The sequence below is a fragment of the Peromyscus eremicus genome, chromosome 3, assembly GCF_949786415.1.
Source record: "Peromyscus eremicus chromosome 3, PerEre_H2_v1, whole genome shotgun sequence".
NCBI lineage: Eukaryota > Metazoa > Chordata > Mammalia > Rodentia > Cricetidae > Peromyscus > Peromyscus eremicus.
In genome coordinates, this window is record NC_081418.1 from 113,281,030 (window position 1) to 113,296,819 (window position 15,790).

General features: G+C 44.1%; 1 protein-coding gene across 1 annotated transcript in view; it reads right to left on the reverse strand.

Moving 5' to 3' along the window:
- The window catches only part of Pdzrn3 (PDZ domain containing ring finger 3), a 233,784-nt gene that overhangs the window by 202,343 nt on the left and 15,651 nt on the right, over window positions 1-15,790 (reverse strand). The window contains exon 3 of the mRNA XM_059258289.1: window positions 8,847-8,954. Within this exon, the coding sequence (XP_059114272.1) occupies window positions 8,847-8,954 (108 nt within the window). The remainder of the gene's footprint in view (window positions 1-8,846; window positions 8,955-15,790) is intronic.

The following is a 15,790-nucleotide window of genomic DNA, read 5'->3' on the forward strand; positions in this document are numbered from 1 at the left end:
GAAAACACACTGCCAAAGCTCTACCCACCTCTTTCTTCACACCCATGGCTGACATTGCTGAATGGTCACCACACCCATACACACGCAGTCGTGCGTGGATTCGGGATTCTTCTACTCATCATCCTATCCACAGATGTCACTGTCCACCAACAGAAGCTGGTGTATGAGATGAAGTTCTAAAAGTTGACCTCTGGAAACAGCTGGAACATTAACAGCTGGTCCTTAGGCCACACCTGCTTTGCAGCTGGCAGAGAATCTTCTGAACACAGGTTGGGTTATACCATATGTCTTCCATCAAAATAGAATATGCGGATAACACAGGGGATAAAGGTTTCTAAGCTGCACAAGTCAGTTCTGCTTACTCTGTTTGCTTGCACATGGGTTCTTGCTCTGTAGCCCAAGTTGTCCTTCAGCGCACAGCCTACCTGCTTTAGTCTCCTGAACTCTGGATTTCTGGCAGGTACCACCATACTCAGGTAGTTTTTGTGTGTAGGTTTGTGTTTAGGGATATGCAGGTGTGTGTGTGTGTGTGTGTGTGTGTGTGTGTGTGTGTGTGTAGGTCAGAGGGTGGCCCAGGGTATTATTCTTTCCCAGGAGCTGTCTGGCTTGTGTTTTGAAGCAGGGTCTCTCTTTTGCCAGCTATTTGCATGTCAGACTAGACTCCCTGCCCAGTGAGCTCCAAGAACCCTTCTGTCTCCAGCTCCTTAGTACTCTAATTGTATGTGCCCGCCACTATGTCCGGCTTTATTGGTGGGTTCTAGGGAATGGACACGGGTCCCCATGCTAGCACAGCATGGCGAATGCTTTACAGACTGAGCTACCTCTCCTACCCCAGTTTTCACTTTTTAAAATGACTAACTCGTTGAATTTTCCATACTCCCTTGTTGAATGTGGTCAGTGGGGATCTGTCACTATGGGGCAGAACAGTGTAGCTCCATGGCTTTATTTCTGACATTACCTAAAAATAGATCACCTATGTTTGCATCTGTTCAGCCAGGATGCTTGCTGGCTATATGTTCTTGCATAAGGAATAACCCGTTTTTCTCACTTCTCTAATGAATAATATAATCAACAGTGTCATTTAGGTCACAGAATGTTTTTTTTCTCTAAAATGAAACCAAACTCTAAATGGAAACATTTTAAGGATTTTTTATCAGTCAGTTTTCGTCACTGAAAGACGAGAGATTTAATTCAAAGGGAAAAGTGCACAGCTCACTATTTCCAACAGTTCTCACCCCAGAACTGAAAATCTATACAGAGGAAGAATAAAGTCAACCACATGGACTTGGTCTAAGATTAGACTTATTGACGTCAGCATGGTTTTCAAGCCATGCATATGGATGAGTGCCGAAGCAGAACGGAGTGAATAGCTGGTGTGTCTGTGTGTTTATACATACACAGTGACTTTTTTTTTCAACTCTGTCAACTAAGGATGATTGGAAGCAATGAAAACTCCCATCAGCTGGACCTGGTAGCATATGCTTGTTGTAATCCTAGTTACCTGGGAAGGAAGGAGAAGTGCAAGTTCAAAACCAGTCTCAGCAACTTAATTGTACCCTATTATAAAATAAAATAAAATAAAATAAAATAAAATAAAATAAAATAAAATAAAATAAAATAAAATAAAATAAAATAATAAAATAAAATAAAATAAAAAGAGGGCTCTGGGAACAGCTTCATGGTAGGTTGATGAGCCCACCAAGAATCAACAGATAATTCCCAACCCATGCATACAGACAACCCTGGCGGAGCTCAGTGGGTCACAAAACAAAACAAAAAGACATGAATGTGGGACATGGGCTGGGGGTTGTGTGACAGGGGTGGGAGGGAGACGGAAGGTGGCAGATGTGGAAGTCCTCAGACTGCAGTGTATACATGTATCAGACTGTCAAATCAACTAAAAAAATAAGCCTACAAGTAGAGCATTTCCTAAAGAGTCCTAAGACCATAGGTTAAATTCCCATCACCACAAAATAAAAAAGTATTAAAGAGGAAATCATAGTGAGAGTCTATCATAATGGGCACCTATATTTTAGTTTCTAATAATTCCCAAGTGAATAGGATTTTCAGATTGCAAAATTTCAGTGAATGCCAGATTGCAAAAATGGAGCAAGGAAAGTCTAAGGTGGAAAAATGATTACACATGATAGGAACATGTCAAAGGAACAGAATCTGAAAGTTCATAAAAACTACATCTGGCCTGAACCAGCAATGTGACCACCAAATTGTAAAGACGCATGAGACCCCATTGAAACAGACAGACAAATGGGTAGATTAAATAGAGAAAATAATGCACCTTCTTACAGTGGAAGACCAACTAATAGATAGATTCAGAATGGGACTTGTAGACAACTACTATGTGTCAACCATCAATAACAATAGATTCAACCAAAACCCATCAATGAATGCAAAAACCAGTGTGTGACATTTTGGAAATGGGCAGAATATGTACACAGCCTTCAAGGGTCTTTCTGCATGATACTTATTAAGTATGGAGACAAGTTACAGAATATTACAGAGATAATTATTAATTACAAGGAAACATGTGACCCAAGACTAGTGGTTTAAATTAACACGACCAATATAAAAACAAATGGATATGTCAGCCCTTCTATAGTGGATCAAGAAAGATACACATTTCCTTCTGTGGGCTTCTTGACCCAGATGCATGACCTACGTGTGTTTATAAGAAACAGAGAAAGACAAAGTGAGGGACATCCTATGAAAGATCTTGTATGTATTCTTTAAACATAATTTGGTCTGAGCCATAGAGAACACCAAGAAAACAAGGTCTTCTAAAGATAGCAGGGATAAGGCACGTATTGAACTCACAGAGGCTGTGGCAGCATGCTCAGGGCCTGCATGGGTTTGGCCTGATGGGGTTCCAGTGCTGAGAGTAGCAATGGACACAAACCCACATGCTTCACCTAGAAGCTATCTCTAATTGATAACCACTCACAAATGAAAAAATTAGTTTTCTCTAATGGAGTCTCTCTGGGTACAAAAACCACTCTTAAGGCCAGGTCCCATGCCAAGCAGTAGACGGCTAACACAAAACAAACCCAGTGATATTTTTAAGAGGTTTTTCCTTTTTATTCTTTTTTCTTACTACAGGTCTTTTGCTTATATTATGGTTTCTGATTTTGTGGTTTCAGGAGATCTCTGTGTGTGCCAATGTGTGTGTGTCTGTATGTGTTTCTTGTGCTTTTTCTTTATCTCTTTGTTTTTCTGTTAAGTTTTTCTTTGTTTTTGTTCCATTTAAATTTGTTTGTTTTTACCTTATTTTATTACTTTTTTCTTTTCCTTCCTTCCTCCCTTCCATCCTTCCTCTCTTCCTTCCTTTCTTCCTCTCTTCCTTCCTTCCTTTCTTTCTTAAATGCCTGTTTGGGTGGGGAGGACCTGGGAGGAGCTGAGGGAGGGGGACCCATAATCAGAATAAATTATATAAAAATGATCTTTTATTAATTAAAAAATTAAAACCAAATAAAAAATTTAAATTAAATAAACAAAATAAAATAAAACACAATTTCCTCTGTGAGAGTAGACTTTAAGCATTCTCACCCAAAGGAAAAATAAAGAAGATCATTATGCAAGAAAATATTTTGGTATGGAAGACAAAATTAAAGAATTATTCTAAGATCAAGAAAACTCAAGAAATACAAAAACTGAATGAAATTCACGGCAAGTGTGTTGGTTAATTCTGTCAATTCAACACTCCCAGAGACTACCTGAGGCAGGAAGATCCACCCTACATGTGGGAAGCACCATTCTAACCTACTGACTGGGGTTGTGGCACCATTCTATTGACTGGGGTCCTGAATTAAAAAGAGAAAGTGAGCTGACAGCAACAGTCATCTCTGTTTCCTGACTGTGGATGCCATGTGACTGTGTGGCTTCAACCTCCTGCCGCCATGCCTTCCTCACTATGATGCCTGTGACCTTACACAGCAAGGCAAAGCAAGCATTTCCTTAAGTTCCTTTTGTGTTATATTTTGTCAAAGCAATAAGAAAAGTAGCTAGTAGCACAGGGGATTTTCTTTCTCTGTAAGGAACATTGTAGAAAGCAGTAACAAAATGTAAATCAATTCTGGAGGTGACAGTGCTGTGCCATTGTTCATTTCCTGGTGGAGATTACCAATTTGTATGTATGTAAGAATTTATTTTAATTCCAAAAAAAAAAAAAAAAAAATACGTGGTGGTAGTTGGGGGCGGGGTGGGGAGAGCTTGCAAGATGGTTCAGCAGGGAAAGGTGCTTGCTACCGAGCCTAGCAATCTGTGTTCAATCCCCGAGAAACCCTGCATGGGGGAAGGAGAGAACCACCTTCTGAAAGTTGTTCTCTGACATCCACACATGCACTACAGCACACATGTGCATGCACGCATGAACACACTCACAGACACACAAATACATACAAAAAATACTGATGCATTTATGAGACTGATGCTCTGTCAGTTGCATGAAGGAGGCACCGTATACCTGCTTAAGCGAAGACGAACAAACGGAACCAGCAAAGGAGGAAGTAAATAGATGCGGCTATTGAGGTAAAGAATGCAGACATTTGTGCCTGGGAGCCTGAAATTACAGTAAAAATACAAGGAAAACAAATCAAAACAAACAAACAAAAATGTCCTCCAGTCTTAAAAGAGAAAAAGAACACTCCATCATGTTGATTCATAGGCCATTCCACCCCCTTCCACTGGTCTCAGAACATCGTCTTTCCTATAAAAATAAACAGTGGTGACTCTTGCTCTGCGAACTAAGCAGACCGGCTGTGGAGGGAAGACCCTGCTTGGCTTTCAACCCCACCTGATTAGTAATGACAGACCGATACATGCAGAGCAGACAAAGGCAGAGGAGGAGGGGTCTGCGCCAAACTCTCCGAGGCTCCAGAGTTTCTGACTGCTCTCAGGTTTCCAAGTCAGAACACTCTTGAGATGAACATGTGTTTATGAATTCTGGGAACGGAGGGGCTGAGAGGACTTTCTCTGCACCTACAGAATCACATTTGATGGCTTGAACAGAAAGTGATTTCAACCACACAATTGCTGCAGGGTTTTATCACCACTGGTTACAAGCCCTAACCAACAGTAGATTGAGCTCAGTCCTCCAATTCATAAAGCTTCAAGATATAACTATATCTATCTATATATCTATCACCTATCTAAAGGTATATATAAAAATGTAAAAAATATTTATGTATTTGAGATATAGATAGATACACAAACACATACACATACACGAGAGAGAGAGAGAGAGAGAGAGAGAGAGAGAGAGAGAGAGAGAGAGAGAGAGAGAGAGAGAGAGAGAAGCAAAGCTTCAAAGTGAGCTTGCCGGGCTCTCCATTCTGCAGCTTTCTTGTGCTGTTCTCTCAATGGGTAATTCAGCCACAGGAGGTGTTCAAAGACCTTGCCAAACACACTACATGTGGTAGTGGCAACTGGGGTAACAGGGAGGTGGCCCACTGTTGGCTGGAGTGCAGAAAAATGGCTTGTACCCTGTCTGGCACACCCCTGAGGCATTTCTGAGGCTAATATTGATCTTATGTGAGTTTTCAACTTTGGCCCTTTCTTACATAACTATATCAGACTTGGGTAGAATCTGATTAAGTCTAAACTCTAGATCACAGAGAAACGTGTTCCGGTTGTGAAGATCCTGCCTCCATCAGCTAACCCACACTTTGGGCACTATGAAGAGTCTTCTAAAGATTTCCAACTGCTGGAAATAACAAGAGTACTGTTCCTCCGAGAACCTTGGGAATGTTAAGGTTTGGATCTTACATTATCTTTACCGGACAACTCAAAAAACTAGCTCAGAGGTGGAAAACTGAAACGCCTGGGGAAGTTAGGGTTTCAGGAGAGGACTCTAAGATATATAGAGAATTGTACTGTAGCCTCCTAATGACAGCAAGCTTATATGCAATTCAAGGAAGAGCCAAGAGTAGACAAAGCCCCAGGAGGTTCGGAGGTAGAGGAGTAGGGAAGACAAAAGACACAGACAAGCAACAACAACAACAACAAAACAATCAGAAGCCACCACTGCACAAGGCAGGGGCCTGCTGTGTCTCTAAGGCAGATGTGAGCAGCGAGGATGGCAATGTATCCATACACACCCCGGCCAACAGAGGACACATGGTGCTGGCAGATAGCAAGGGCATTTAACGCAAGGAGCCCAACACACCCAGCTCCAGTTTCCTCACCAGGCCTCGGCAGCACAAGGACAAGGGTTCCACTGGGGACTGTCTGTCACTCGGGCAGTCTGAGAAGAGACAGGAGCTGACAGCTCTGTCCCTGAGCAGCTCGAATGGGACCCATCCAACACCATGAAAAATTGCATCGAGGATGGCAGTTCCCTCACAGTCATGGTAACCAATGCCCTGATACCCTGCAGCTGGCAGGGCACATCACATCTACACAGAGGCACGGCTCCTGATAATATCGCCACATCTTCTAAAGCCGCTGTGCCTGGGTGCTCACACAGCAACTCCTTAGTACGGATAATCTTCCATTCTCTTTTACACTATCGCCCGTCCTTTTACAAGTCTAAGTGGATGTGTGCACACATAGTTTGGTGGCTTTTTATTTCCTGACAGCATTGATTTCATGTCAATCCAATGGTTGTAAAAGGTGATGCTGGGAGAAGAGGGTAAATCTGGCTGTGTGTGGCTGAGGATGCTGCTCTGGTTTCAGAAACAGACTCCAGGCAGAGAACAGTGCAGACTCACCCTGCAGTACGGATGAAGTTGCACCTCTCTCTGGATTGAATATCAGCAGCAGCCCCTTGAAAGAACTAAAATTTCAAGGCAGTGAGGTTCTGCTACTGGCTTACTCACTGCCTTGATAATGGGAGAGTTAGGGTAGGAAAGCAGGAAGGCTAACTCTTCCCATGAACACACACACACACACACACACACACACACACACACACACACACACACACACACCGCCATCAGACTCATGCTCCCCCGCCCCCGTAAGAAGCCCCGACCCAGACAAGGTGAACCAGAGAACATATCTGCAGTCATGAGAATCACTGTATCATGTCAGGAGGGATTAGAACTCAGTGGAGAAGGGCACACTGTGTCAGTTGTGATTATGTATGTGGCGGCTCTCTATCTGGATCTCCCTCCTTTATGTCTCAACTCTGGGGCATGATTAATATTTTACATACTGTCCAAAGTGGGAGTGTGACTTCCCAGAAACCATCCTGAACATTTCACACGCAGATCACCCTCTGCCAAGAGAAAATCCTGCACAGCTGGAGATTTCTCACTCGCAAACTTAAGAGCAATGAAATTCCGGGACTTGGAGAAACTGGCTGTCCCTCTGATGCCCTGGCAACATGAGCTGTACTTATCTTTGTGAACAATAGTCTCAGAAAATGTATTCGCTTTCAAAAGCTATGGTAATGTGTTTGAGCTCTGCTGCCCAAGCAAGCTGCTCTTAGGGAAAAATCCACTACTTTCGGCTGGAAAGTCCAAAGCACAAGGTTTAACTCGAAGTTCAGAACTCTTTTGCGGGTTAAATGCCATGTACCAATATTAATAGTATCCTTAAGACAAAATCAAGTATCCTCCAAATACATAAGTGACCACATGGCTCTTATTCTCAGCCTTAACTCAGGCACTTTGTTTACCCAGGAAGATTCAATTATTTATTTTTTTTTATTAATTTTAATCCCCAGAGGACATAAAATTACCCAGAAGGAAACGACACTACACAATGCTTAATTGGTTCATGTAAAACTGGAACATTGAGAATTCTGCTCTTCATCTTCTCTGTACTTTGCTCCCCCAGGAGAAGCCTGTGGTCACATGCCCATAGGTGATGGAAACTTCACTTATGGCATAACATAAAAATGCCTGGGAAATACAGATGCTGTGCAAAGATGTCTGGGACAGCAAACTCCTCAGGTATTTCTGCTGGTTTACTGGCTTCCTTGTTTGGTGATTATGGCATTAGACATGGCCATGGATGGGCTTCCTGTGGCATCTAGCAGGTCACCTTAGAATCTCATATTAACTTTTTCTCTAGAAGGGGATTGAACAATTTAGTTCCCAGAAATGCTCATTAAATGAGAAATCTGAATGATCCAAAACAGCACCCAAAGGGAGTTGGGTCTTTCAAATTTGGCAACAAGAGCCCATGCAATGGGGTGAAAGGCAATTGGCTTCCTTTCTGCATCCTAGAACTCTACCGTGCGCTACTCTAACTCCAAAGCACTGTACGGTGCTACAGAGAGATCTACCAGGGATAATCTACAAGCCTGCTACACAGTAACCGGACATGAGTAGATGGGTGTGATGGGAGAGGATGCTAACACCAACTTTGACCTGCATATCTCCAAGCAATCAAGTCGTACAACAGACCTCAGGCGAACAGCCAAGAGGGGAGTGTGAAAGAGTGCAAACTGTGTAGAAGTTGCACTGTGCTGTGAGCACTGAGGAAAAGAGAATGACTCTGGGGCTGACAGACTCACACCCGATACTACAGAGTCCCAGTTCGTCCAACCAGGGGTTGCTCATCTGTTTCTAACTAGCATACAAACCCACTGATGGTTGTCTTGCGCAGAGCTAGAACAGAGGCATAGCAAACGCATGTAGGTCCCCGTGGAAAAAGCCAAATTGTGAACATGCCCCCTCCAAACCCTGCCTCTCCTTGCTGAACAAAACTTCACACCAAAGCAATCAACACCCTATCAGGTTACACACCACCACCGGCAAAGCATACTGCTGCCCAGCCATCCCCACACGAGGCACCCCTAACCCCAGCCCCTAAACATCCCTCTGCGAGCCAGGCAAAGGTGGATGGCAGGCGGTCTCTTCAGACACCAGCCAGCATTCACATACCTCAATAATCCTGTCGTGAATTTGCAGGCCTCCTTCCTTGGCTGCCGGCCCACTGTCGACTATTTTGGATACAAAGATTCCTTCACTGGAGGATCCATCTTGATTGTCCTTTGGGTTAAGAAAACACAGGCATGAATGCTAGGCATGGAAGCTGGCATGAAAAAAACAAATAAAAAACGAACTTTGTGCTCTGCGACCCCAGCTTGTCAGACGGGGCGTTAAGGGTAAAGGCTGTTTGTTTCCCTTCATTTCTGTTTTAAACTGAAACTGGCTCATAATGCATTGTAAAAATATTCCAAACTGGAGCCAAAGTCAGAGGATGGGAGGAGTGTGCTATCTTCGAGCGGCCATCCTCTTTCTCCGCGAGGCTTCTATTTCAGCACGTGCATTCCGTCCAAAACATTTCAACACATCACCTCCCTCAACACGAGTCTGGGCCTCTTCATGCACATAAGCAGGATCACATCAAGCCCACTCTTTAGCCCCAGTTGTTTTTTTCTTCTTTTCATTTCCATTTATTTCCCTTTCCTCCCCACTTTCTATTCCATCCCTCCTCCTTCCATCCTTCCTGTCTCCTCCATCCTCCAGTCCCTTCCTTTCTTCTCTCCCCACCTTCCCTCTTTCCTTCTTTTCTCTCTTCCCCTTCCTCCATGCCTCTTTCCTTCCCTGCTTTGGGATCAACCAAGCCCGACCTCCCAGCACTGCCCTGTTTCCCTAGACTGGACAGGACACTAGCTTAGGAAGGATGGGCCATGTTTGCAGCTCCTGCCATCAGACAAGGTGGTGTGATAACCCCTCTGATTTAGCATTCCGAAACATCTTCACTCACAGGCATCTAAAGTAGAACCCTTAGCAATGTGAACCAGTGGGTCAAATTTATACAAGGGACAAACACTGCTGATTGGCCCTCTAGAGACGACCCTGAGATTTCACTAGACACTTCCCCCAGTTGTTACCTACGCAAAGAATTGCTACGGGAGTCACTATGTCACAATCTAATTATGAAATGAGGTACTTACAAATAAAGACGAAGTGCTCAGCTCATTTCTCAAAGTCCCTCTTTTCCCTAACTAGAAATGGATCCTATTGCTCGTTCTGGCCCCAGCTTGTTCATGAACTTCTTTCTACAAAGCACTGTGATAAGTCCTTTCCAAGTGTTTAGAAAGTTCTAGTGATTAACAGATGGGTTTTTAAATGACATGGCACACGCATGTGCTGTTTCCAAACAAAGGCATCTGATAATATACTTGATCCTACCCAAAAGGCCAATAAAACAAGATGACTTGAAAAGCAAGCAGAGTACTCTAGAGAACTCGAAGCCAGTGCCATGCTCAATTCCTTCCCATAATGCCAGAAGATCTATTTTAATAATGCTCTCTGTATAAGTATATAAAAATGCCATGGCCCAAAACAACTATGAGAATATAACATTTTCCTCTTCAAACAGGAAAGAGAGATGGGGAGAAGGGAGTAGAGAGGAATACAGAGTGGGAGGGGGGAGAGAGGGAGACTATTCTAAAGAGCACTAAGTAAGGCTGAGAGAATGCACTCCATAGCTTCTTTTCCCCTCCCTATAACTTTCTTTCCCTCCCTCCCTCCCTCCCTCTTTGACTTTTACTCTCCATCTCTGTTTCTTTTCTTTTTTCTTTTTCTTTTTCTTTTTTCTTTTTTCAAGACAGGGTTTCTCTGTGTAGTTTTGGTGCCTGTCCTGGAACTTGCTCTGTAGACCAGGCTGGCCTCGAACTCACAGAGATCTACCTGCCTCTGCCTTCCAAGTGCTGGGATTAAAGGCATGTGCCACCACACCAGACTCCATCTCTGTTTCTATGCCCCTTGTATCTCTTTATTTTTCCATGTATCTCTTTCTCTGCCTTTTCTCTCTCTCTCTCTCTCTCTCTCTCTCTCTCTCTCTCTCTCTCTCTCACTTTATCTCCACCTCTCTCTCCACACCACACACAGACACAGACAGACAGACAGACAGACACACAGACACACACACAGACACACACACACACACACACACACACATTCTTGCTCTGTCTGTTCCTTGGTCTCTCTCTCTCTCTTGCTATATATGCCAGAACAAAGCAAAAACACCAAATTAACATGAGCTTTAAGTGTTCATCCATTCTCTATCCCTGCATGTCATAGACCTATCTCTAAGCGCCTTCTGAGTTCCACCAATGCTTTCTTAGAAGATGGGTCAGCATTGGCATGGGTGCTGCATGAGGTTAGTTCTCTTCACCAGGCATCACTGCCTACCATCTCAGCACTCAGCTCACACTAACCCTTCACCAGCTAAAAAGCTACAAGTATCCTTTCTCTCTCAGCAGCCTCAGTCATGCCTGCATCCCAGTCCAGCTCCCTACATGAGCATCACAAATGCCTGCACAACGATGCATGAGGGTTTCTATTTCCCAAGGACTTATGAGGCGGCAGGTACCTACCTGCATCACTTAATCCTCACAATAACCACAGCAGCAAGAACTACTGTCGTCTATCCCACAAGAGGAAAGCCTGAATTCAGAAAGGCTAAATGCACACAGCTGAAAAGCAGCATTAGTTCCCAGAGGCTAGAAGATCTTCAAAGGCAATCCTCTTTCCCAGTGAGAAAAACAGGGATGTAGAGGTCCAACATCTCATCCACATGACATTCTAATGAAGGTAGCTGAAGAGTCTCAGTGGACAGCCAAAGGTTTATAAGCAAGCTAGATTTCCCACAGAGGAGATGTGGACACATCTTGTAAGAAAAGGACATACCTTTGTTTACCCACTTTACATTCATGACCAGAGAAGAGACAGGATGGGAACTGGGCTTTGGTTTATTTTGAAAAATACTATGCTGTATCTAAATAATTATTATAAAGGGATGCAAGAAAGTTTAAGCAAAAAGTCTGATAGGAACAAGCAAGACCCAACACGAGAATTAGTTTAGGACAGTGGTGAAGGGTAAGGCCAGGATGCAGAAAATACAAAGAAGAGGCTGTGGTGATATTTCAGCTTGGGAAGGCACTTGCCTTACAAGCATGAGGACCTGAGTTTAATACCCTGGAACCCCTGAAAACACACACACACACACACACACACACACACACACACACACACACACACAGCACAAAAATGAAATGAGAGAAAACCAGTTGGAGCCTATTTCTGACAGCCAGATTTTCCCCTTGGGTATCTGTCTTCTCTCAGTCTGTCTGGCTCCTTCCCTAACATACTCCAAGTAGAATTTATTTATCAAGGTGAACTAATATACCATGGGATTTGTATTATTGTCTTGAGTCAAAAAAAATAAAAATAAAAAAGAAGGGTTGCTTTCATCCCAGGAGTAGCCAGATATAAAATGCATTTGCCCAAGGCCTAGGTGACAGGACACACCTGACCAGTTAATACTTCTTAGGGGACATAGAATTGATCAATAAGTGATGTGGTTTGGCTGACAACACTGTATATAGCCTTGTACGATGACAGTCCTGATGTCAGAGTCTCTGGGTGGGCTATTCCATAGCCCAAACAAGGAGCTCACAGGAATTCCTTAAGAAACACACTCACCATTTACACTGCTTTCAACTTCACGACGTGATCATGTATACGCCTGGTTGCTCAGCTCTGGCTCACCTGAAGCTCACTCTGTAGACCAGGCTGGCTTCAAACTCAGAGATCCGCCTGACTCTGCCTCCCCAGGGCTGGGATTCCAGACATGCGCCACTGTGCCTGGAATTCAGCTCAGCTTTTCCTGTGTACCAGAGTACCAGAGATCTGCCAGACCCCCCAGTGCAGTGCAGACTACATTTAGATTCTGGTAAGTTTTTTTCTGCTCATCGGGAAACGTACAACCAACACTACAGTAAACATCCATGTGGAAGAAAACTTCCCTCTGGTTTCTGCTGTTTGGGATGTGTGGTTTATATTTGTGTGCACTTATGCATAAGAGTGCTCTGGCTCGTGTGTGTGTGTGTGTGTGTGTGTGTGTGTGTGTGTGTGTGTGTGGTGTGTGTGTGTGGTGTGTGTGTGTGTGTACAAGGCCAGAGGAGGGCATCGATCGTCTTCCTCTATTGCTTTCCACATTTTACAAACATGGTTACATTTTTATTTTATACGGATGTGAATGTGGAGGTCAGGGGACCGCTTGCGGAAGTCGGGTCTCTACATCAGGTGGGTCCTAGGGACCAAACTCAGGTCACCAGGCTCAGCAGCAAACACCTCTACTCGTTGGGCTATCTCACCAGCAGCTCCAAATCTCATTTTCTTTTCTGTCTATTTTTTTTTTTTTTTTTGAGACAGTCTCTCACTGAAACTGAGCTTGCCATTTGAGCCAAGCTGTTTGTCCTGGACAGACAGAACCTAGAATCCCCGTCTCTCCCCATCTTCCAGGATTATGGCTACAACCTCTGACTTTTTAGGTGGATGCTGGGGGTTGAACTCCAGTCTTCATGCTCCTACAGCAAGTGCTTTAACTGATAAGCCATCTACTCAGGTCCCCATGCATCTCGTTAGTTCAAGACCAAATCAACAGAGAACTCTTAGGAAGGCTACAAAATCAGGTTGGACTTGTTTTTAAAAGGAAAAGTAGAATCTCTCTCTCTCTCTCTCTCTCTCTCTCTCTCTCTCTCTCTCTCTCTCTCTCTCTCTCTCTCTTCCCTCTCTCCCTCTCATCTCAATAGCAGAAACCATCTTTCCAGGGAGGAGGCATGACCCTTCATCCTTCCTGGAGTGAGCCTGCCAAACAGCCTCCCGGACTCAGCATATTCAGCAATCACCACCCATGGAAGCACCTCTCCACACCAGGATTTTGTAAACACTGGGCTTTGATGTGGTTCCACCTGGGGCAGAGAAAAGGTCTTCCTAGTTCAGGCTCTGTCTGCTGTCAAAGCTTCTGAAACATCTAGTAAGCTAAGTGGATCTTAGTTTACAGAGGTTGTTTTAAAACTGACAGCAGAAGGTGGGCAGAGGAGGGATCCTCATCAAAAATGCAATTAAAGGGAATCCCATCTATTCTCCATGCTCAGTAGCTTACAAGCTTTCTTACTGTTTTGTCTCTTCCTTTAGGGTGCTGTGCATGCTGACCAATACCCCAACCTCCCCTCCCTGCCCCCAGGACCCTTACAAATAGAGGTCTTTTATAAGTTGGCACATTCTCGGGACCCTCTTTGTTGTTAGCTGAGGTCAAACACGTACATACTGAGGCTCGCCTGTTTCCCTCCCTACTTCCCAAAGCTGGGCTTCAAGGGACTAGATCAGAACAACCTGAGGACACACAGTCTGAGGTCATGATCAGCTACAAGAGGGAAAACGGAAAAGCACCAGTCTCCTCTGGCGCTCTGCTCTCCAGTTTGGTAAGATTTCCACAAAGATGATGGGAATCTGTGAGCTCATTCCTCTGGTTGGGTAAAGTGGGAAGGGCTGCTGCCCCCACCCAACATTTAAAATGTTGTCTCAGACAGATGACGTTCATCATTTTATCTACTACATATCGTTTATGACAAAGCTGTCAGTTCTTAAAAACAAAACTTTGTTTTTGAAACTGTGGTTTTGGCTAAAAGCTACAGGAATTCTACCATAAATCTCATGTCACTCCCCTTGAGTGAAAACACAGTGCAGTAAGTCACTGCCCACATTATTTCAAACTCCAGACCCAGCACTGACTGCATCTCCTTTTGATCACTTCTCTGCATATCCCTCAACTCTAATCATTTGATTATGTCTACTTGCCCCAAATCCCACCCTGTCCCTCCGCTAGGTCTTGTAAGCGCTGCCAAATCCACTGTTTTCTATTTTAGTGATCTTCAAATATTTTCAAAAATGTGTATGTGTGTGTGTGTGTGTGTGTGTGTGTGTGTGTGTGTGCGTGCGTGCATGCATGCATGCGTGCGTGGAGGGTGAATGTGTGTGGAGATAAAACGCAGATCGTGAACTAGGACACAGTGGTGTGTATGTAGAAAACCCGCACTCGGGAGGTTGAGACAAGAAGATCACATGATCTAGGCTAGGGTGGACTCACAGCAAGAACCCGCCTCTAAAGCTAAATATTCTTTGATTGAGCAAAGTTCTATCCATCTTTCAAAACTCAGTTCAATGGTCCTTCTCTAGAACTCTTCCCCCTTCAGGGCATCTCTAGTGGCAGTCCTCTCCTACCCTATCAGTCTCTCCATGGAGATGTGAGTTCCAGGAGGGTTGAGGTGGGGGATTATTACCCATCTCTATAGGGCTGGCCCCTTCTTCTGCTTTGGGATTCAGCAGACCATCTTCTCTAGGTTTTCTGACTACCATTATGAGTGCTGACCTCTGCTTTTACCCTTCTGGTCCCTTTGCCATCACACTTTTCCCAGTCTATAGCTCACACGTGGACTTGTTCTGTGCCCGACAAAACCCCCACCCAGCAATCACACTCTGACTACAGAGCTCCAATCTCCTTGGCCTCTACTAGACTTACCCATCCCTAGCAAATAACCGTGTTTACTATGCATTTGTTGAATGAGCAAACCTTGTTTTCTTGAGCTATTTTTAGCTGGTAAACAAGGAAATGGTCAGTGCTAGAAGAGAAAAATCAACAGCAGACACTCAGCTAATTGTCCCTGAATGATAAGAGCCTGAAAAACATCCCTTGCTATTCCTCAGAACTCCTGCAGACATTTTCTTCAAAGCTAAGTTGACAGAGGGGAATTTGGTCTCTTCTATCTAGAGGAGGGGCTGTTGAGGGATGGGGTGGCCAAAGAGCTGCCCTGATAAGAAAATGGGATGGGATGGAACCTTGTCCATGGGTAATGCCAAGGTGGAAGAACAGAGTTCAAGGTGTTATTTCCACACGGGGAGCCCACGATCCAGCTCAGTTGGGAGGTAACTGGTCACCCATTTCTAACTACATCCATAGCACACAACTTCATTCAGCCCTCCTGCTACACAATCAGAGAGGCAACCCAAAAGGTCAACAGTTTGAAAGA